The sequence below is a fragment of the Ictalurus furcatus genome, chromosome 21 (assembly GCF_023375685.1).
Source record: "Ictalurus furcatus strain D&B chromosome 21, Billie_1.0, whole genome shotgun sequence".
Taxonomy (NCBI): domain Eukaryota; kingdom Metazoa; phylum Chordata; class Actinopteri; order Siluriformes; family Ictaluridae; genus Ictalurus; species Ictalurus furcatus.
Genome location: NC_071275.1, coordinates 13,609,182 through 13,632,954, shown reverse-complemented (window position 1 = coordinate 13,632,954; position 23,773 = coordinate 13,609,182). Strand labels below are relative to the sequence as shown.

The window sequence follows — 23,773 nt, the reverse complement described above, 5'->3', positions numbered from 1 at the left end:
GGCAAGGGTAGTGAAAAATTATCTTTATTCTTTAACCTTTTGATCTTTTATTAAAAAACTTCACAAAAATACTCTCATGGATATCAAACAATTGCACAATTGCAAACAAAACAGGTTTGTAAAAGAAAAATATTTGTTAAATATAGGTGCACAACAATTATCGGCACACTTTTAGTCAATACTTTGTACTACCTCCCTTTGCCAGGATAACAGCTCTCAGTCTTCTCCTATAATGCCTGATGAGGTTGGAGAATACATGGCAAGGGATCTGAGACCATTCCTCCATACAGAATCTCTCCAGATCCTTCAAACTTTGTTTATGGGTTTCAAGTCAGAGGACTGGGATGGCCATGGCAGGATCTTGATTTTGTGGTCAGTAAACCATTTGGCGTTGATTCTGATTATATTTTGGATCATTGTCCTTCTGAAAGATCCAACCACAGCCCATGTGAAGCTTTTTGGCAGAAGCAATAAGGTTTTTATTTAATATCTGTGATATTTGATAGTCCATGATGCCATGTATCTTAACAAAATGTCCAGGTCCTCTGGCAGAAAAACAGCCCCAAAACATTAAAGAGCCTCCACCATATTTAACCGTGGACATGAGGTACTTTTCCATTTGGCTACCTCTTCATGTGCGCCAAAACCACCTCTGGTGTTTATTACCAAAAAGCTCAATTTTGGTTTCATCTGACCATAGAACCCGATCCCATTTGAAGTTCCAATAGTGTCTGGCAGACTGAAGACACTTGAGTTTGTTTTTGGATGAGAGTAGAGGCTTTTTTCTTGAAACCCTTCCAAACAACTTGTGGTGATGTAGGTGACTTCGGATTGTAGTTTTGGAGACTTTCTGACCCCAAGACACAACTAACTTCTGCAATTCTCCAGCTGTGATCCTTGTAGATTTTTTGGCAACTCGAACCATCCTCTTCACAGTGTCTTGAGACGATATAGACACACATCCAATTCCAGGTTGAGTCATAACATTTCCAGTTGACTGCAACTTCTTAATGATTCTTAATTATTGCCCTGATGGAGGAAATGGGCATTTTCAATGCATGTGCTATTTTCTTATAGCTACTTCCCATTTTGTGAAGCTCAACAACCTTTTGCTGCACATCACAGCTATATTCCTTGGTCTTACCCATTGTTATGAATGACTAAGGGAATTTGGCCTATGTGTTACCTTATATTTATAGTCATGGTTGAACAATTTCCTGTTCCTAGTCCCCCAGATGTACTAAAAAAAGTTAAATATCAGTGGGAATATACTTAGTTGTTGCACACCTATATTTAACAATTTTTTTTTTATATAAACCTGTGTTGGGTTTGCAATTGTTTGATATCCATGAGAACAGAGTATTTTTGTGAATTTTTGGAACAAATGATCAAAAGGTTTTTTGCTCGTCTTTACCAAGTGTGCCATCTATCTATCTATCTATCTATCTATCTATCTATCTATCTATATATATATATATATATATATATATATATATATATATATATATATATATATATATATATATATATATATATATATGTGTGTGTGTGTGTGTGTGTGTGTGTGTGTGTGTGTGCGCGTGCGTGTGTTTGTCGATTTGTCAGGCTCTTCTTCCCTTTGTCGTTCTTTTTTCCCTCCTCTTTCTCTTGCCTTATTCTCTGCTTCTCTCTCTTTTCTTTGCTCATCCTCATCCTCATCCATGTGCTCCCTCTTGTGTATTTATTTATATGCATTTAATTCATTCATTCATTCATTTAATAGTTACTGTTTGTAAGATCTGTGAAATTCTCTTGCCATTTTACAGTATGAAATGATTTGACATAGCGACAGTAAAATTCACATTTTGTACATTTTATAAAGGTACTTTGCCACATTTTCTGTTACTTTTTGAGTAACAGAAGCTGAGTGGCTTTGCAGAGGCAGAGTATGACCAAATCTCCTACTCTTAGACTGCACTCTTTCCGTTGATTTATACTGCCTTCATTCCTTAATCCCACAGCTTTTACAGAACACACACAAAGAAATCCCTCAAGTTGTTGGAGCTCAGGCTGAGCCGCAAAGCTGCATAATGCCACCTCCAAGTTTCCCGCCGCCCATTTTTATCTCTTGGAGGTGCTTCATATGAAATCCACTGCAGACTGGAAAGCCCTACTGAGTTGCTTTGAAGTGATAGCTTGCTTATAAGTGTTCAAACTTTCTGTGTGGAGGAAAAAGTGGTGTGTTCAATTATGAGAGTGTCTGAACATGTAGAATGTGGAACAATTACTCGGTGTGCGTGTGTGTGTGTGGTGACAACTCCTGTACTACATTAGCTAATAGTCTTTAATTAATAAGTGATTGCTCACTGTTAGGAATTACAGTGAGATTATATAACCTGTATAGTGACTGAACATTGGACGTAAACACCACAAAACAAAATTATGAAGTCTGCCAAAAAACTGAGGCTGACTGATGCAATGTTATACTATATAATACTACTGACAAATAACAAATGGTGCCCCAGTTTTGTGCCAAAATTCCCTTTTCACTTATTAAAAATGATGTTTAACACATGCTCAGAAATAATTGCCATTAACAGACATAAGATGCAGAATATCCTGTCTCATATTATTCAGCATCCTGTTTCTGATTGAAGTCAAACTGAAACAAATACAGAAGCTCATCTAAAGTTTGATACCATGTATACATCTCTGATGGCATACCCATTATTTCCTGGTTCGTCTCACAAGTGTATGGAGTGATGTTTAAAAATAGCTAATTCATTAATATTAGTTGATCTATCAATCTATTTATAGCTGTCATGTAATGGGTTTAGAGACGGATGCAAGTGCAGTTAAGAGCGGTCATAAATCAGTCATATGAGTGGTCATAAACAAGTGAGGGGCCAGGCGATCGGCAGAGAACATGAACTAGACAAAGATAAGAATCGAGAAATGCGATAAACTGGATCAAAACCATGAAACAAAAGACGAGGATCAAAGGCTTTGTATGGCACACGATGTACACACAATACTTCGCCCTGAACAAAGACACACAAGGGGTTTCAATACCAAACGAAATCAAGGGGATAACACAGAACAGCTGAATACAATGATAAAACTTAAGGGAAACAACCAATGACAATACAGAGGTGGAGACAGGACATAAACCTTAACAGAACATATGTGTCAAATGTAAACATAGTCAATGTCACTGAAAACTTGGAAGCGTATGCCATCGCACTTTGGGCTGTTCATGCGCGTTGAATGCAGAGCGAGGGGAAAAACGTGAGAATAGCAGTTTTATGGTATGCTTATGTTGTCTGGCATAGCACATGGCAAGCCTAAATCTCTGATATACTGTAGGTCACTTCTCTATAATGCATGCATTTCTTTCTTTTTTATCTATCCTGAGAAACAAGTAATTAAACTTATTTGTCATTATCAATTACAGTATAGTCAACACGATAATTTAGATTATTATGCGACAGCATCCAAATATCCCAGTTCACCACAACACATCCAGATCTGCTCCTTTGCCTTAGAAAAACCTATTCACAAAAAGTTTGACTAAACAAATATGTTTTCAGCCCTTGCTTAAACACAGAGACAATCTCAGTCTGAGTCCCGAACACTACTTGGAAGGCTGTTCCATAACTGTGGGGCTTTGTTAGAGAAAGCTCTACCCCCTGCTGTAGCCTTCACTACTTAAGGTACCAACAAACAGCCTGCACCTTTTCATCGAAGTAGGTGTGGCACATCATAAAAGAACAAAGGTTTGCTCAGGTACTGTGGCGTGAGGCCATTCAGAGCTTTATAGGTCAATAGTAGCATTTCATAATAATAAATGCGAAATTTGATTGAGAGTCAATGCAGTATGGATAAGATTTTCTATGATGTGGTCATATCTCCAGTTCTAGTAAGAACTGAACAGCCAGACAGTAAGGCATTGCAATAATCCAACCTAGAGGTAACAAAAGCATGGACTAATTTTTTTTTTTTTGCATTACATTACATTTCTGATCTTAGCAATATTTCTGAGATGAAAGAAGGCCATCCTAATAATGTTTATCTACATGAGCTTCAAATTAAAGACTGGAGTCAACAATCACACCACAGTCGTTTACTGCTGCACATGATGAAACCAAAAGGCCATCCAGAGTTACTGTGTAATCAGAAAGCTTACTTCTAGCTACATGTGGTCCTAATATCAGTACTTCTGATTTGTCAGAGATAATAAGCATCCAGTGTCTAATGTCCTTCCTCAACTTTATTAAGCTGGTGTCTGTCATCTGGCTTTGCTGAAACATACAACTGTGTCATCAGCATAACAGTGGAAGCTAATACCATGTTTACGAATAATTTTGCCCAAATGTAGCATATATAAAGAAAAGAGCAGGGGGCCTAAAACAGAAACTTGCAGAACACCAAACTTTACCTTAGTATTCATAGAGAAGTCGCCATGTACATCTACAAACTGATAACGATCAGTCAAATAAGACCTGAGTCAGGAGAGGACTGTTCCCTTAATGGAAACAACATTTTCTAGTCTACCAAGGAGAATGGTATGATAAGTGTTATCAAAAGCTGCACTAAGGTCAAGTAACACAAGCAAGGAGACACAACCCTGATCAGAGGCCAGTAGTAGGTCATTTACCACTTTAACTAATGCTGTCTCTGTGCTATGATGAGGTCTAAACCCTGACTGATACATTTCATGAATGATGTTCCTATGTAGGTACGAGCATAGCTGCTGTGCTACAACCTTTTCTAATATCTTGGAGATAAAGGGGGGGATTGATATTGGCCTATATTTAGACAATTGACATAGGTCAAGGTCAGGTTTTTTAATTAGGGGTTTGAGAACTGATAGTTTCAATGATTTAAACTATAGCTTGGATATGATGTCCTGCATGTCTCATCTGACCAAATGTGTATAAATTAGGGCCTAAAAGACTATATGCAGGGAGGTTGGCCTTTTAATCAGACAGACTATCATGTCTGAATTTGTGAACCTGATTTGAAGATCTTTTTACTGTTAATGGTCTGCACTTATATGGCACTTTTATCCAAACACTGTGTCTCATTCACCCATTCACACACACACACTCTCACACCAATGGTAGCAGAGCTGCCATGCAAGGCGTTAACTTGTCATTGGGAGCAACTTGGGGTTCAGTGTCTTGCCCAAGGACACTTCAGCATGTGGAGTCACGTTGGCCGGGAATCGAACCGCCAACCCTACGATTAGGGGACAACCCGCTCTACCAACTGAATCCCCGAGTATAATTTTCTTTTTTCCTTTTTCAATTTTTACATGTGCTTTTTTTAAGTATCAAAACTTTCTGTGTTGGAAGACTTCTGCAAATAAATCTGACTTTTTTTGGAGATTTTTAAACTCTTTTATAGTATATTTTTGGTTCAAACTATATTACTTACAATTTATTTGTTTATGTTCTTAGTATACTTAGTATATAGCATTGTTTAAAGCAAATTTGGAACATGACAATAAGTGCCAACATCTGCTCTTGTACAGGCCTCACTCCCTTAACTGCCCCTTGACAACAAACAAATGCATTTTCTATTTTTCTCTTCCTGCACCATCTTCTTTGCCTCCATCATTACTTCAGCTAGCTAACAAAACACAATGTAAAACCATTCCACAGCCTTTTTCCCTGCTGTAATCATGGAGTGTGTCAAATGTACACAACAGTGCTAATGTGGCATAAAGGTTCACCTCAGACTGTTGCCTCAGGGTTAATTAAAGAGGGATAGAGACATCTTCACACAACAGAGTGCCTTCTATTTGGACAATTACCAGACAGGAACAGAAACATATAAAAAAATGCTCTTGTGTATGTTTAATCCTAGTCTTCTGGATTTTTCACGTTATGCAGGATGCGACACATACTTTGCTTCTTTTGGGTTTTTTTTTTTTTCTTTGTTTTTTTATGTTTTTCAGTAAGTCAAACAATCATGGAACCACCACTTTAGGAAGGTATAGTTTGTTTAAAAATAATTCTTGCAGCATAAACTGATCCGAACACTTTCTAAAAATATCACTTTTCATATTCACAGTGTTAGGTTCTCAGAGTGCATCTGTAATGAAACGTCTTCTTTATATATAAACTTAATAGGTTTTTAAATGAATACTCCATGAGCAAGGTTCTAGAAAGTATGCTTTCCTGCAAACTGAGATGTTTCCATCACACATGGCAATAATATCAGATTATTGCATCAACAACTGTAATTACATTGTAGCATATACAAATATAAAGGCTTTAAATCAACAGTAGCATAAGTTGTCATTAATTTCTAGATAATTTTGATATAGTGTTGAAAATGGCTAATCCTTAGATGGTTTTCCTGTTGCATCCCTCCATCTTCTGTTTCACCCCATATCTGTGTACACAAACATGCCATCATCAGAAGTTGATGCCATTTCATATGCCTTTTTCCATAAATATGTGCTAAAATGGTACTAATAATTAAGATGAATTTAAGATTTATTAGCTGTTTTGCAGTGGATTGTACAATATATTATATTGCTTTAAAATGAGAAGAGATATCCTGGGTCAGTGAAACACCCGTTGCTAAGCAGTGACCAGAATGTGAAGGGTGATTAAGTGGAAAGCTGCAGGCCGAGCCTGAGCCACTTGGACATAACTGTAATTGTGCTATATGGGTCAGTGTATGGCAATGTAGGATGAAATAAATGGCATGTGTGTTAATGTCAGAGTAATAATTCAAAAATATTAAACCATATTTCAGTATTCTTGTTATTAAACACAATTTTAACTGCAATTACATTTACATGCTGACATAAAAAGTCTGTTTTTCAGGATTCAGTCAGGACTGTTGTGCAGACATCACTGTCTGTTAATTAAAGACATGCTGAAACTTGAAGTGGATGAGCTACAACATTAAAAGACAAATGGGGTTCTACACCTGTCAGCCACGAACAGGAATCTGAGGCTACAATGGAGCATAGTTTCATCAAAACCGGACAGTTGAAGATCAGAAAAACATCACCTGGTCTTTTTCCAATCTTCAGCTGATCAGATTTTTCATCTTCTGCTGTTGTGGCTCATCCACATCAAGGTTCAGCAATGCATTCTGGAGATGCTTTTCTGCTCACCATGGTTATAAAGAGTGGTTATTTGAGTTACTGAACCAGTCTGGCCATTCTCCTCTGACCTTTCTCTTCAAAGTGTTTCTTCTGTCCACTAATCTGCCACTTACTGAATGTTTTTTCTTGTTTTTGACACCATTCTGTGTAAATTCTTGAGACTCTTGGGTGTGAAAATCCCAATAGATAAGCAGGTTCTGAAATACTCAAATAAGCCTGTCTGACACCATCGACCATGCCAAGTTACTGAGATCTGGGTGCCATTTTCCATTTTCTAATAAGAGGTAAAGGGGAGAACAATTAGCCGGCAGCATTTTTAAATTCCATTCAACTGGGGAGAATACAGCCTGCGTGGTCCTGTCACTATTACAGGCGCAAAATTTCATTAGTATTGCAATAGACACAGCAGTGTTTTGGTGGTTAACATGATTTTCTTAGAACAGAATGGACGATTTATTTTATTATCAAATATGTTGTATATTTATGCTGAAGTTCAGTTAAGTATGTAACTCTGTAATAATAATAAATGTGCATTAACTCTATCAGCTTGTACCTTAACTTCTGTATTGTACTCTCTATTCTTTGGAAAACTTCCAATAATTTCTAAACTAAGATCTTACCCACATGAAAGATTAAATAAATCACATCAATATCAAACATTGTATGCCAGTGTCAGGAGCTAGGAGTTTAATGAACAAACAACATTGCTTGGAGATCAATCAGAGTATTCAGATGGTGTTTTTAAAAGGGTTTAATATGTATGTAATCAAGTGCTTTATGGGTTTTTTATGAGCAAAATCTCACTGTCAGAATCTAATCTCTCTCTCTCTCTCTCTCTCTCTCTCTCTCTCTCTGTCTCTCTCTCTGTTTAGGAGTGTACATCATTAACGAAGGAGCTGAGTGCATGCCGGGAGCAGCTTCTGGAGAAAGAGGAGGAAATCTCAGAGCTTAAAGCAGAAAGGAACAACACCAGGGTGTGTGTGTGTGTGTGTGTGTGAGAGAGAGAGAGAGAGAGAGAGGGAGACTGTCAAATTCAGAGCCTGTGTTTAACATTTAATGAAATGTATAATTTAACTACTTGACCTCAAGATTAAGGCCTTGAACCTTGAGTGTACATAGCAGTCAGACTAAACCATCATATGTCAGTCAGAAGCCGAACTGATAAAATTATATGCCAGTGGTTTTCACACTTAGGAATAGGACACGCTCTTAGGCTGTGATGTGATTTTCCAGAAGAAAATAATTCTCAGGTCTGGACACTAACTGTAGTTAGTTAAATCAAACAATTAGGATAGAACACATATACTGAAAGCTTGTTTTAATCACTTTTCCATCAAATACAATAAAAACATATGTCAAACGGTACTACATTTCCGCATTATTAATACCTCCTGGATTATTGTTTATCACAGCATATATAAGACTATAGAGTGAGCAGTGCAGCAAGATGCAGGACAAACTATTTTTTCCTCGCACATTTACACAGCAGTGTGATGACAAAAAGAAAGGATTGGATTGGAGTCCAGTATTCAGGCCAATATTTTCTGTTTTATGTTAAACAAGCTATATTTCATTTGCTTACAGAAAAAAGCATTAAAAGACATTGCCAATAGGATGGCTGGCCAATTTACTGCTTTGCACACTTTTGCTTTACATTTATTAAAATGAAGTTTCCTCAGAGCTGAAAGCATGAATAGAGAATGCAGTTCATTAAAATGATAAAACTTGTGTTTGTGTGTGTGTGTGTAGCTCCTCCTGGAGCATTTGGAGTGCTTGGTGTCGCGTCACGAGCGCTCATTAAGGATGACGGTGGTGAAGAGACAGGCTCCTCCACCCTCCGGAGTCTCCAGTGAAGTGGAGGTGCTTAAAGCTCTCAAATCTCTGTTTGAACACCACAAAGCCCTGGATGAGAAGGTATGATATCACAGTCCCTCGTCTTTTGAATTTTTTTTCTTCATAAGGGGGTCCTATTTGGAAGACTATCTAAAGGTTAAAGACCCTATGTTTTATTCTCCTCATGGGAATACCTTGAGAACCCTTGTGTCAGATTTCCAGCCCTATTTATTCACACTAGGGGTTGTGTAGACTAGTTGACTAATATATTGACTAGTTGCCAGGGTGAGAAGCTGTCAACTAGTCAGGGCAGTTGAAATAACAGTGAGGTAGATGGTTAGGATATGCAGCCAGACAATAAAGAAAGCAGACAGCTGACAAATTTCACTCAGTAATTTAGTGTCAGATCAACAACACATGCCAGCTCAAAGAGTCTGAGCCAGACTCTTTTTCAGATACTACTGACCTCACATTATCCTCTCTCTCTCTCTCTCTCTCTCTCTCTCTCTTCAATAACTGTATATCAATGGCTCAAGCCTCCATTACTAGCTCTAAAATGACGTTTTGGAATTAGCAACAGAGGCTTGTGATGGGATGCGTCATAAATTAGAGTGTTTTAAGGACAACAACCTTGAAATAGACAGATGTCTTAAAATAAAACATCTGAACATTGTCTTGAGGTGTGATAACTGTGGTATAAGCCGAATAATTGACTCTGGTCCATTGAATTATTAGAAAAGAATGCATTACCACCTCGGGGTGTGCATTATATTCTAATAATTCAACGGCCCATCGTCAATTATTTGTTACATAGTGTTGCCTAAATATTAAATTCCAGTAGTGATGCTGGAAATTTCATTTGTAGACTGTGCATGGCTGTTAATTTATATGCAGCCTAAAAATAGCCATGTCCTAAAAGTTTTTGTGTCAGCTGTGGAAAAGATGACTAGACTACTACTTTTTTTTAATTACTGTTTGACTAGTAAAAATGTGTAGTTGTGAAGCTCCTATTTCACACCTCTGTATGGGTCAATCACAGAAAGTGGACATGCACTTGTTTGGATGCTTTGGTTTGGTTGAGGTGTCTTTATTTTCAAGCACTTAACACGTATTTCTGCTGATATTTTGCATGAGTATGAATTAAGATACTGGACTGAAGTTTTGTCAGTATGTGATATTGGTTTGTTGTCTTGCTGTAGGTGAGGGAGCGACTGCGTGTGGCTCTGGAGAGAGTAACAACACTAGAGGGCCAACTGGCGGCCACCAATCAGGAGGTATGTGTCTAAATATCAATGTGTATTTACAGTGCCCTCCACTGATATTGGCACACTTGGTAAAAAAAAAAAAAAGAAACATGGTTTATCAAAAAAAAAAAAAAAAAAGTTAAAAATATGTGTGCAACAATTATTTGCACCCTTTTAGTCAATACTTTGTGCTACCTCCCTTTGCCAAGATAACAGCTCTGAGTCTTCTCCTATAATGCCTGATGAGGTTGGAGAATACATGGCAAGAGATCTGAGAACATTCTTCTATACAAAATCTCTCCATATCCTTCAAATTTTGAGGTCCATGCTGGTGGACTCTCCTCTTCAGTTCACCCCACAGGTTTTCTATGGGGTTCAAGTCAGGGGACTGGGATGGCCATGACAGCACCTTGATTTTGTGGTCAGTAAACCATTTTTGTGTTAATTTTAATGTATGTTTTGGATCTTTGTCCTGCTGGAAGATCCAACCACGGCCCATTTTAAGGCAGTCAGGTTTTCATTTAATATCTGTTGATATTTGATAGAGTCCATGATGCCATGTGTCCTAACAAAATGTCCAGGTCTTCTGGCAGAAAAACAGTCCCAAAACATTAAAGAGACACCACCATATTTAACCGTGGGCATGAAATACTTTTCCATATGGCTACCTCTCTGTGTGCTCCAAATCCACATTTAGTTATTTTGGTTTCATCTGACCATAAAACCCAATCCTATTTGAATTTCCAGTAGTGTCTGGCAAACTGAAGATGCTCAAGGTTGTTTCTGGATGAGAGTAGAGGCTTTTTTTCTGGAAACCCTTCCAAACAACTTGTGGTGATTTATGTGACTTTGGATTGTAGTTTTGGAGACTTTCTGACCCCAAGACACAACTAACTTCTGCAATTCTCCAGCTGTGATCATTGGAGATTTTTTGGCCACTCGAATCATCCTCTTCACAGTGCATTGAGACATTATAGACCCACGTCCTTGATTCATAACATTTCCAGTTGACTGGAACTTCTTGATTATTGCCCTGATGGAGGAAATGGGCATTTTCAATGGCTTTGCTATTTTCTTATAACCACTTCCCATTTTGTGAAGCTCAACAACCTTTTGCTGCACATCACAGCTATATTCCTTGGTCTTACACATTGTTATTAATGACTAGGGGAATTCGGCCAACGTGTTACCTCATATTCATACCCCTGTGAAACAGGAAGTCATGGTTGAACAATTTCCTGTTCCTAGTCACCCAGGTGTAATATATATATATATATATATATATATATATATATATATATATATATATATATATATATATATATATATATATAACAATGGGAATATACTTCAGATATATTTTTCTCATATGAATTCATAGGGGTGCCAATAATTGTTGCACACCTATATTTAACAAAGATATATTTTTGGCTAAACCTGTGTTGTGTTTTCAATTGTTTGATATCCATGAGAGCTAAATATTTTTGTGATTTTTTTTAAAACAAAAGATCTAAATGTTAAACAATAAAGACAATTTTACACAGCCTTCTTTGCTCTTATTTACCAAGGGTGCCAATATTAGTGGAGGGCACTGTATCTGTAGATCTTCGCTGAAATCATCTTTCTAACATCTAACATCTACCACCACCCGCTCATTGAATTTACTTAATTCAATCCACGTGATTGAATGTGTTACATTAACACAATGTGTTTTTGTACATCCAACATGATTTGATCATGTAATTTCAAAGCCCTGAATAAAATTGAACACGACTCTCCAACCTGAACTGAGGACTGAACCCATTGATGATTCTGCAACACCCATGTCAACACTTAGCTATTGGACCACACGTTTTAATCCTGTTAGAGTAATACTATACTTATAGTTCCCATCAGCGCCAACATACTCGCAAGATTTCATAATGCTATTGGTTTGCGTTAATATTAAAGTGAGCATGAATTGATCATGCTCACTTTACATAATTCAATCTAGCAATTAGAAACTTGTTTAAATTGCATTTAGTATAACCAATGAAATCATGTTTTAATGAGAAACTTAATATTATCTTAATATGCTTAATATTTACATAAACTATATGTAATACATTCATTGTCCACTTTAATAGGAACACCTGCTTATTTATTAAGTATTCCAATCAGCAAATCATGTGCCATTCTGCTTTTCTAATGCAGCCGCCTGAAGATATTATGTCTTATGCTGTTCTGCTCACCATGGGTGTAAAGAGTGATTATTTGATTATTAGAGGATTATTATAATTCTGTCTGGTCATTTTCCTCTGATTCCTAACAAGGTGTTTCAGGCTGTAGACCCTCATTTCACACCATTCTGTGTAAACTCTGGAGACTGTTGTGTGTGAATATCCCAGGATATCAGCAGTTTCTGCAACATTCAAATCAGCCTATTTGGCACCTATAACTCTTGACATGTATCTCCATGATTTTATGCATTGTGCTGCTGCCACATCAATGGCTGATTGGACAACTGCATAAATGAGCAGGTGTGTTCCTAATAAAGTGGGCGGTGAGTGTAAATTCTCTTACATCTTACCCACCACGTATTCCTTTTAAAAAATTTTTGTAAATCTTGTATTATGTTATACTTTATACACTTAAATATCTATCTAACATTTAATTGTCTTTTTAATTGTCTTTTTTTTTTTGGTAAAACAAACAAACAAAATTTTTTTTTTACTTATTTGATAGCTTAAAAATTCCACTAAAGATGAGTTCAGATATTTTTCAATATCTGTTAACAAACAACTATAATCTGGAGACTAGCTAGGTTTCTATTTGTGGGATGCAAGAATTTTAGTAATGTTTGCTGAAGCAGGCAATGGAAACTCCTTCACCTTCACCATTATTACTACTTGTTTGTGAAACCTTACCAAGAAATTCCAGCGTCTTTTGTGATGACACCAGGTGCACCAAGAAAATTTTTGCAATATATCTTGAAATTGATGTATTTAATATAGTGTCTGAAAAGTTTTTTTGCCCTTTGTATTAGATGATTAGATTAGATGATTATATAAATAGCTAGTTTAAAACTTTGTGTATAGCATCCAGCATTTATTTTCTCTTTTTTATTTGGCAGTCCAAATATTCAAAAACACATTCTCCTGCTGTTCTTTGGCTCGGTTTGTACCTCAGGCTCAGTTTACCAGCTCGTATCTACAACCCCAATTCCAAAAAAGTTGGGATGCTGTGTAACATGTGAATAAATGTAAATAAAAACAGAATGCAATGATTTGCAAATCTCATAAACCAATATGTTATTCACAATAGAACATAGAAATCATATAAAAATGTTTAAACGGAGTAAATGTCCCATTTTAAGAGAAAAATAATGTAATTTTTAATTTGATGGCTGCAACACATCTAAAAAAAAGTTGGGACAGGGCAACAAAAGGCTGGAAAAGTATGTGTTACTACAAAGAAACTAAGATCCTGGCTAAGATCCTGTGGGTCCCGTATGCATCTGGACGGTCAACTGGAAATGAGTGCTGCTTTATTTCTCGCTTTGTCCTCTGGATCCGGCTCTCCGGTACCAGGTTTTGGAGCTCGCAAAGTGACTTCTCCTTCCGGTATGGAGAGTCGGGTTGGAGGAGCCTGAGGGGGGAGCCACTGAGAACCAGAGTGCTCCCTCACACCACAGAAAACTCAAACTTTTCCCGGAACAGCACCATGAAGTATCACACTTCTGGGAAAGGCCGGGTTTATAACCACGCGTTGTCGGCCATTGTGGGGGATAGATAGTATGGCTATTTTGCTCTACCAAAGGTGGAGGAGTTGCTTGCGAGCTACCTCTCTCCATTGATGGCAGCAAAATCAGGGTGGCCTGTCTCCCCCTGCACAAAGCTAGGGGGCCAGGTGGCCACAGTCGCAGCCTGCTAGTAGGCGTTATTTAAAAATGATAATCAGTGCCGAAAAGGCAAAAAGAAGTGGTCCTGAGGGGTGGCAGAGGACAGCATCAGGTGACAAGAGGTTGTTAGGGCAGTTAGTAATACTTTTAAAGTATTTCTGTAGGGCTCCCCTAGTCAACGTCATACCAAATTTAAAATTTTTCTCGTCAGTGAGCTATCACAGGGCAACGAAAATCTGATGTTTTCCCTCCAACAAAATGTGGAAAGTTAACTTCAGTAAAGACCATCTGGTAGAATGGAAACTACTGATAAATGTGTCTCCATGGGTTCTGTCCTCCATAGGAAAAGGTTCTGGGTCCAGTTCATAGCTCGACCACCCCGTATCAGAAGCATGCTCATCACAGTAGTCAGCACAGTGCACAGCCTGACATTAGCCCAGGAAGTAGATCGCTCTTGGACAAAGGGGCCATAGAACATGTACCGCTTTCTCTGAGGTAGGGAGGTTTTACAGCCATTATTTCCTGGTCCACAAAAAAGACGGTGCTTTCGGCCAATTTTAGATCTGTGTCATCTGAACCGTACTCTTCGGACATACAGGTTCACAATGTTGACACTCAAACTTATCGTTCCAGAGACTCAGTTTTAGGACTGCATTGTGATGATAGCTCTAAAAAGATGCATATTCCATTGCCCAGTCACAGGAAGTTCCTGAGGTTTGGTTTGGAGGCAACACATATCAATATATCAACACATATCAATTCTTCCTTTTGCCTTCATGAAGTGCATGGATGCCACTCTGGCTCCTTTGCAACTCCAGGGTATCTGTGTGCTAAATTACCTGGATGACTGGTTAATTCTAGTGTGGTCCAGGAAGTTGGTGATTCAACATCAAGATGTTGTTTTCGCCCACGTGAGGAGCTTGGGGCTCAGGTTGAACCTCAGGGAAAGTTGTGTCTCTAGACGAGAGTGACTTTTCTAGGGGTTGTATGGGATTCATATATGAACGGATTCTAATTCAATGTGGGCATATCTATCCCCAATATGCGTAGTGCAATCCTATGAACTTCCTATGAAGCAAGATAAAGTTAGGTCTGGGCATCTTCTACAGTCTCTACTGTTGGGGCTTATGGCAACATCATACCGTTGGGCTCTTTGCACATGAGACCAGTCAGTGGTGGCTGAAAGTTGGGGGTTTCATCCAAGGATGAAAACCCTGAGAGTAATCAGTGTCATGTGGCAATGCCTATGTGCTCTGAGAACTTGGAAGTGTCCCCGGGTTCTAGCCTCGGGTCACGCTCTAGGGGCGTCGCTTATTGCAAGACGGTAAAGTCAAACGCCTCCCTCATGGTCTCTGGTATGGCCCTCATGTGGTGTGGCATATAAATTGTCTAGAAGTGTGGACTGTACTCCTAGCACTGAAATTCTTCTCCTCGGTTGAGCGGTCACCATGTGTTAGACAATACAGTGGTGGTCTCATATATCAACCACCAGGGAGGATTACATTTGCACCCCCTGTTCAGGCAGGCTCAACTATTTCTTCTCTGCGGAGGGGAAGTTTTTTCAGTGAGTGCAATGTACATTCTGAGCAATTGAAATGTGGGGGCAGACATCCTGTCGAGGCAGGGGCTGACGCCTTGGGATTGGAGGCTCCATCCACAAGTGAGTATGGGTGAGTCCGTATGGTGAAGGTTTGGCTGAGCGGAAATGGACGTGTTTGCTTCTGAGGAGACAACATGCTGCCCAGTGTGGTTCGCCCTCATTCCTCCTGCACCTCCTCCTGCAAAAAATGGGCTCAGGCCTGGACGCCATGGTACATATGTGGCTGAGGTCACGTCTGTAATCCTTTCCCGCGATTGCTCTGCTCCCACGAGCTCTAGCAAGAGTTCGCCAAGATCGATAGCACTGGATTGGCCTGCTCGAATTTGGTTTTCTGAGGTAATATCTCTGCTGGGAGAATCCCATTCGCAGGGATCTATTGCCTCAAGCCAGAGGTTTGATTTATGACCCTTGGCCGGAACTATGGAAACTGTGAGTCTGGCCCCTGAGGGCCACCAGCTCATAGATTCTAGCCTCTCAACTGAGGTTGTAGAGACCATGTTAAACGCTATAGCACCATCCATGAGAAAATTGCATGCATTCAAGTGGAAATTTTTTTATTATGGTGTGAGAAACACCAGTGAGACCCAGTAATCTGTGCAATAGCTACAGTTCTGGAGTTCTTACAGGAACAATTCTCCGAAGGGTTTTCTCCTTCTACAATTAGGGTCTACGTGGCTGCCACGACCCTATTGATGGAGCCTCTGTGGGGTAAACATCCTCTAACTTTGAAGTTTATGTGTGGTGTCAGATGGCTGAGGCCCATCTGCAGACCACACATACCCTCCTGGAACCTTTCTCTGGTCCGGGAAGGTCTGTCAGATGCCCCATTTGAGCCCTTTGAGTCAACTTCAGAGAAGCTTCTGACCCTAAAGGTAGCTCTTTTGGCTGGCCCTGGCATCTCTGTTGCCCGTTCCTGCCTTGACTTTGCCCCTGGATTAGCCAAGTCCTCCATATATCCTAACCAGATTATTCCTAAGTGCCTAATGGCATAAGTCAGAACAGTTGCTGGTCTGCTTTGCAGTGACAGTAGAGGTGATGCTGCATCAAAGCAGTGCATCTTTGTTTTGATCGTGAAATCCCTTTTGCTTATGAGGCACGCAGTCATGCTACACCTCTGGGCATAGGGGCTCATTCCACTAGGGTGGGTCGCCTCCTCAAAGGCTTTATCTAAGGGGTACCCTTACATAATGTGTGTGCTGTGCAGGGTGGTCTATGCCGCACACATTCATTTGGTATTACAGTTTGGCCTTATTGGCCAGCTCGCAGGGAGATTCCTGTTCACAGGGATCTATTGTCTCAAGCCAGAGGGTTGATTTATCACCCTTGGCCGGAACTATGGAACTGTGAGTCTGGCCCCTGAGGTACACCAGCTCATATATTCTGGTCTCGCAGTGGAGGTTGTAGAGACCATGTTAAACACTAGGAACATCACTGAGACCCAGTAAACTACGCAATGCTACAGTCCTGGAGTTCTTACAGGAATGTTTCTCAGCAAGGTTTTACAATAAGGGTCTAGGACTCCAGTCCTGGAGTTCTTAAGTTCCTTCTTGATGAAAATATATTGATTTTCTTTTTCCAACAAGGCAAACCTTATCTTTTTTTATTGCATTTTCAAAAGATTGAATGTAGTACTTTGAAATCTCTGATATACTGCTCAGGCACACAAACCTGTATACTTTCTTGAATGACATTGCTTGTTTATGCATGAGATTGAGTATCTGGGTCAAAACCTGCAATTCAGCTGAGTCATTAAGCATTCACTGTGTGTGTGTGTGTGTGTGTGTGTGTGTGTGTGTGTGTGTGTGTGTGTGTGTGTGTATGTGCAGGTGTGTGTGTGTGTGTGTGTGTGTGTGTGTGTGTGTTTATAAACACTAGTCACTTTTACTCTCAGGTTAAAATTAAATGTGACTTTTTACAATGTGATTAAAGACACTGGGTTTATAAAGGTTACAGTTGAACAAGCTATTTTGAGAATTGCTCTAGTTTTAAGTAAATCTATAAAACTGGCTTAATTTTGGGACAATAAGAGAAAAAAATGGCCTCCTTTTTTCTCCTATAGCAGGATTGAGTTTGATAGAACATTTCATCATCAGATCGCTCACACTTTTCTTTCGCCTATTCCTGATGCTCCAGGCTTCTGGGACACAATACTGCAGGGACACGTTTAAAGACCTGTCGGACACATCAGATTCTAGAGGGCATTTGATTGGACAAAAAAACTGATGAGAAGCTGAAGTGCAGAATGATATCAGCATAACTGTTGATCCACATTGGTGGTAGAGAGAGACTGTAGATGTTGAATTTGTGTATCTTCTAAATGTGAATTTTGTCATTGTTTTGGAGCACACTAGCTATAGATAACCTTAAGGCTAACATCTTCATACTAAAAGCCACAAAACTTCATGGGGGCTTTGACTGCAAAATAAATGCCATTAATCTTCTCAATACAGATTTATTTCATGAACATTATTTAAATAAACATTATTTAAATTAATAATATGTTGTCTATTTATTAGAGCCATAGAGCTTTCTATTCTTAAACCTTCCACCCACATTAGGTCAAAGTGTAGATTATTTATAAGCTACTGGTTTTGGAGATAGTGAGGTTTGGATTAAACCATTTCAAGTTAAAGGACCAGTCAAACAGACAAATAACTATATAAACTCAATAATAAATACAATAACTTTAATAATGTTGTGTTGTAATTCTAAAATTTTCTAAAAGTAACTAAGTAGACCCTGTTATGAGAACCACTGATATAACACATGTATTAAAACATGTTATTCAATGTGTTTAAAAGCCGCAGTACCACCACCTTGTATGTATGTGTGTGTGTGTGTGTGTGTGTGTTTGTCGCTTTGTCATGCTCTTCTTCCCTTCTTCATTATTTTTCCCCTCCTCTTTCTCTTGCCTTATTCTCTCCTTCTCTCTCTTTTCTTTCCTCATCCTCATCCATGTGCTCCCTCACTCTTATTCTTCCTGTTTTTCCTTCACTATTTTTCATTTTTACCTATAATTGTTCTTGCTGTCTCTGTCTTTTCCTCACCCTCTTCCATTCATTTTCTTTCTGTTTCCTTCCTTCTTTCATCTTCATGTTTGCTTTCTCTCTCTATCCTTCTCTTCTATCATTTTCTTCTATGCTGTCCCTTTCTCCTTTTCTCATCCCCTGAGATGATTTCTCTTCCTCTTCCTTTCCTTTTCTCATCCTCACCTATTCCTTTCTCCCTTCTATGCCTCCTTTCACTCATTGCCCTTCTCTCATTCATTTCCTGTAAGCTATCTCTCATTCCTTCTCTTCTTAATTCATTATGTGCTTTCTGTTGTTCTCTTGTCTCATGATTTCACTTCATCTCTGCTTTTCTCATCCTGTCATATTCTCTCTAAACATTTATCTCCTTCAAATTTTCCTATTTTCACTTTTTTCCTTCTGTCTTCTCACATACACTCTTACTCTCTCTCTATCTCTCTTTTCTTGTTTTCTTGTGTGCTTTCTTTCATTCTCTTTCTCCTTCACTCATCCTCTCATGTGCTTAATATCTCATAGCACCCTCTCTTCCTTCTTCTCCTTTTCTCATCCTTGTCCTTGCTTTCTGTCCCTCTCTCTCTCTCTCTCTCTCTCTCTCTCTGTCTCTCTCTCCCTGATCCAGTATGTATGTAGTCATTACAATAAACCCCACACTTCATTACACTGCACTGAATACACTTGATGATTTTAATAATCTTTAAGTGTGATTGATGATTGATGATTTTAATAAGCTTTAACTGTTCAGGGTTGATGTAGATTTACAGCCTCGCTGTGTTCAGGTAGCACTGAGAAACAGACGAGTGCCACCCTATGAATATTTACAAAAACACACACATTAGGTAATTCATTAGTTAATCAGATTGAAAGCACTTACATTAGGCAACTGATTAGAGTGCCACATTAAACAGTTACCTTCACCAGAATTCATTTGCTAGTTTTAATCTAATGGTAGACATTTTTAGCAGCATGTAAAGGGTTAAAAGTTCACTAGTGACGCTCCATCAATTCCAGGATTTGAACTCACTACCTCACAAACAACAACACTTTCTTTTTTACAAAACATAGTATTCATCGAAGGATGTTTGTGCTTTGTATCCACAGCTTGCCATGGTGCGACAGGGAAGAGATGGAAAGACAGACGGGAACAAAATGGACAGCTCAAAACCAGCCTGGAAGGTTCTTAAATATTGTTCATAAGTGCCATTTTAGCAACTTTTGCATGAAACATCACTCCCTGTTTATAATATACTCTATATACATCTAACTGAGAATTAGGTTTTAGCATTTCTGAATAAAACAGAAGACATGGGAATTCATGAATTATCCAACATCTAGTTTTCCCCATGAAGGTTTCTTCAATTAACGTCCAGCAATACATTCAGCTTTAGACCAAACATCCGTCTACACGCCTGGAATTTCTGCTTGAACCTGTGATTCACACACACACACACACACGCACGCACGCACGCACACACACACGCTCCCAAGTTGTAGGTCAAGGTTATTAAAACCATACTGCTGAATAAAGTGCCTAGGGAGGTAAAGATCTTTATACTAAAAGAGAGATGCCTTGCTTATGCCTTGCTGTTTTTTATTCTCCCCCACAAATAACCTGAAACACTGCACACAAATTCTCCTTCTGTATTAGTACACATCGTTCGGAAGGGTTTGTGAGTTCAGAGGGAAAAAAAAAAGCTATATGGTTTAATTGGACATAAAGAGGCAGAAAATAAATGAGCATAATTTAAACAAACAGAAGTGTAATCACAAAAGTCTCACAAGCTGGGGAGGAAGCAGCCACAATTGGAAAAGATATAATAGCAAGTATGTAATTGTCATGATTCCCCCTTGAAGCAGCGTGCTCTAAGCGCGAATGCGCGAGCACCTGCTTTTCCGTTGTTGACAGTAGTGACATCTGGACACTTGTGTTTTGTTTATGTTTCTGTCATGTCTCCTCCCTGTTCTGTCATTGGCTGGGATTTCACGTGTGTCTGTATTGCTCTCAGCTGCTAGCGGTTTAGACGCTGATCATGTCCGCATATATACCGCGCGCCTACCAGCACACAACGCGGAAGATTATCATAGAATTAGATTAGTTCGTATAGTAGTCATAGTCACGGTCCATGGTCAGAATCAGTTTAGTTCGTATAGTAGTCATAGTCACGTTCCATGTTTAGAGTTAGTTCGCGCTGGATTATCCGCTTCCAGTTCCTCGTCATAGTTCGTTTCTCGTTTTGTTTATCGACCCTGTTTTCCGTGACCACGACCTGGATTCCAGCCTTGCCCCGTGTATGCCTGTTTGCCAATCGCCTGACCTCTTGCATGTTTGTGGATTACGTTTTGGATCACGTTTTGGATTTGTCTGCCTGTCTCTCTTTTAAATAAACAACTGTTCATACTGCACTTGCATCCGTCCTATTTCTGCTCCGTCACGATACGTGACAGTAATAGCTTGATTATGGGCAAATTTACCTACTAATTGTTATTATAATACTACTTCTTATTAAATTGTAATATTTCTTAATATTAATGATAATATATTATTTAGCTTTATTATTTTAGACGCTTTTACATATTTCAAGCTTTAAAGTTTCATATTCTATTGTCAGATAATTTAACTTCTTTTAATCTAACAGAACCTAAAATGGTTCTGTTAGAATAGGTTAAATAAAAAGGTTCTAATAAGCTTGTTCCATTAGAACAATCTTATTTCAAGCTTAAACTGAGTAAAAATACCTAGAAATAGCTTTAATAATTATTTATATATATATGGTTAATTGTAATATTTTAATAGGAAATCCTAGATACATTTGACTATATTCCAGATATTTTAACTTGATATAATTTTTGTAAGTATATAACACAAATACTCTGTGCACCCCAAAACTGTAATTGAAGCCTCCTTGTTTGAAAATCTATCCAGCAATGATAACGAAGTACAAATTCTTAAAATGCATTCAGAGGAATCTAGTTATGAGGAAAGCAGAGGATGCACAGGTGCTTTTTTACACAGATGTTCATTCTTGTTCTTCTTTTTCTTCTATTTTTCTTCTTCTTCTTCTTCTTCTTATTATTATTTGGTTGTGTAACGTAAAAGTTAAATGGTCTGCACTTGTATAGCGCCTTTCAACCTTAGCTTTACACTGTTTCTCATTCACCCATTCACATGTGCACTCACACACCAATGGCAGCAGAGCTGCCATGCAAGGTGCTAGCCTGCCATCCAGAGCAATTTGGGGTTCAGTGTCTGCATTAGCCTATTAAGTCTGTAGTATAAATGCTTCATCAATAAATAATGAAATAATAAGGACCACATATACAAAATGAATTAAGTCAATTAATATACCATGCTTTAAAAACAGAGCAACAAAGTGAGTATAATCATTAGGATAAAAAAAATCAACATTTAATTCATGTGTGTAAGAATATTTTAATTAAAGATGATTCAGTGTACAATTATCATCATCAATAAGTGAATTTTTATTTTGATTGTTATAATGAGAAGCATGCAATTAGTTTTTGTGGCTTCCACCTCCATTTGTAACCTGCACCATTTCATCTTGGTGGAATCCCCAAGGTCACTAAAAAGACCTTTCCAATATTTCATTAGAAATGTGTCCTGAAGGTCATGCTATCTCAAATCAAATAAAATTTTTTATTGATCACACACACACAACCATAAACAGTACAATGTGCAGTGAAATGCTTTTTACAATTGTCTGTAACATAAAAATTTAATTTACATCAACCAGAATTTACATGTATATAAGTAGAAAAAAGCAAGTATATAAAGGATATAAAAAATAGATGACCTCAACAGTATGGACTATGTTTGGAATAAAGTGCTTTACCTTGTGCCCCGAGTTCCCTGGGATAGGCTCCAGGCTCCCCATGACCCTGTATAGGATTAGCGGTACAGAAAGTGGATGGACAGATTTACTTGCTGATTATAGTCCGTCATATTTTAAGAGCTACACACCCTGAAATATGTTGTCAATTATTCACGGGTGGAAATTTTGTTGAAGGGAACTTGAGTCAAATCTGCTTGTCATAGAGTGATGATGTGAACCAAGAATGTGAGCTGCCTTACAACATTGTCATCCTTGTTTACTCAAGGATGACGGACAAAACTTTATGAATATACTTTGCTAGCTACTTAGCAAGTTAGCTAATGATCTTGCTAGCTAGTTAATGTTAAAACTGGTCATGCAAACCTTCAACCATCAACCATCATCAACAAAATCACTTCAGATACATTACCCTTTCCACTACGTGCCAGAAGTTCTGAAAAACACTATAATTAAATGTACAATTTTCCTTTGTCTTAAATGCATGCTTTTTTATTTCATGTTTTAATTTAATATAAATAAATAATTAAAACCCTCAAGAAAGTGTTCCAAACTACACACTCCTGTCTTTGAGCTACAGCTGGCCACTTCGATGGTATAGATCACTCACATTTCCATGTTATGAAAGACGTCCACAAGGACAGCAGTATGGGAGTGCAGTGACCTTCATGTCTCTATACTTGTTTTTGTTCAATACAGAGGCTGCCTAATGGCTCCATAGATGTCCATGATGATTCCACTCGTGCAGTGGAGCTGCAGGAACTGCTAGACAAAGCTAATAAAGATCTGTCGGCGAGTCGTGAGCGTTCTAACACATTGAATACCCGTGTGGCTGAACTAGAGAGCGAACTTGCCAATGTGCGCAAGGAGCTGCTGAAGAGCGAGGAGTTCAGCGCCAAACACCAGCGAGACATCCGAGAGGTTAGTGTGAGACACACACCACACTTTTCTGCTAGACAATTTGAAGCTGTGGTGGTATCCTTTTGTATCTTTAATGTGCATCTCTTATCTGAGAAGATGCATGAAGTGTACCTTAAAAGCTTTTTTTCTTAAAGCGCATTAAAGCTACAACAATGCACATAAATCATTTTCAAATTTTCACTATTTTCATGTTTCTAAAAGCACAGAGACACAATGTAAATGAAGAGTGTAGAATCTGGAAACATAAGATATCCTGAGACTATAGGGACCATGTCATTTTACCTTGGCTAGCTTTAATATCTTATCAGGTGTG

General features: G+C 38.5%; 1 protein-coding gene across 1 annotated transcript; it reads left to right on the top strand.

The window, feature by feature from the left end:
* The first annotated feature begins 7,806 nt into the window (after positions 1 to 7,806).
* On the top strand, positions 7,807 to 23,592 carry LOC128624701 (liprin-alpha-2-like). Its single transcript, XM_053652362.1, has 6 exons — positions 7,807 to 8,082; positions 8,858 to 9,022; positions 10,141 to 10,215; positions 19,793 to 19,867; positions 23,239 to 23,460; positions 23,557 to 23,592. The coding sequence occupies exons 2-6, from the start codon at positions 8,912 to 8,914 to the stop codon at positions 23,590 to 23,592; spliced, it is 519 nt and encodes a 172-aa protein (XP_053508337.1). The 5' UTR covers positions 7,807 to 8,082; positions 8,858 to 8,911.
* Positions 23,593 to 23,773: the final 181 nt, after the last annotated feature.

Bases quoted from the DNA above. Each gene is read 5' to 3' on its own strand.
- LOC128624701 (XM_053652362.1), top strand. From the start codon at position 8,912: ATGACGGTGGTGAAGAGACAGGCTCCTCCACCCTCCGGAGTCTCCAGT. The intron at 19,868-23,238 runs GTTCTTAAATAT...TGTTCAATACAG, and splicing joins GCTCAAAACCAGCCTGGAAG to AGGCTGCCTAATGGCTCCAT. The intron at 23,461-23,556 runs GTTAGTGTGAGA...TTATCTGAGAAG, and splicing joins ACCAGCGAGACATCCGAGAG to ATGCATGAAGTGTACCTTAA.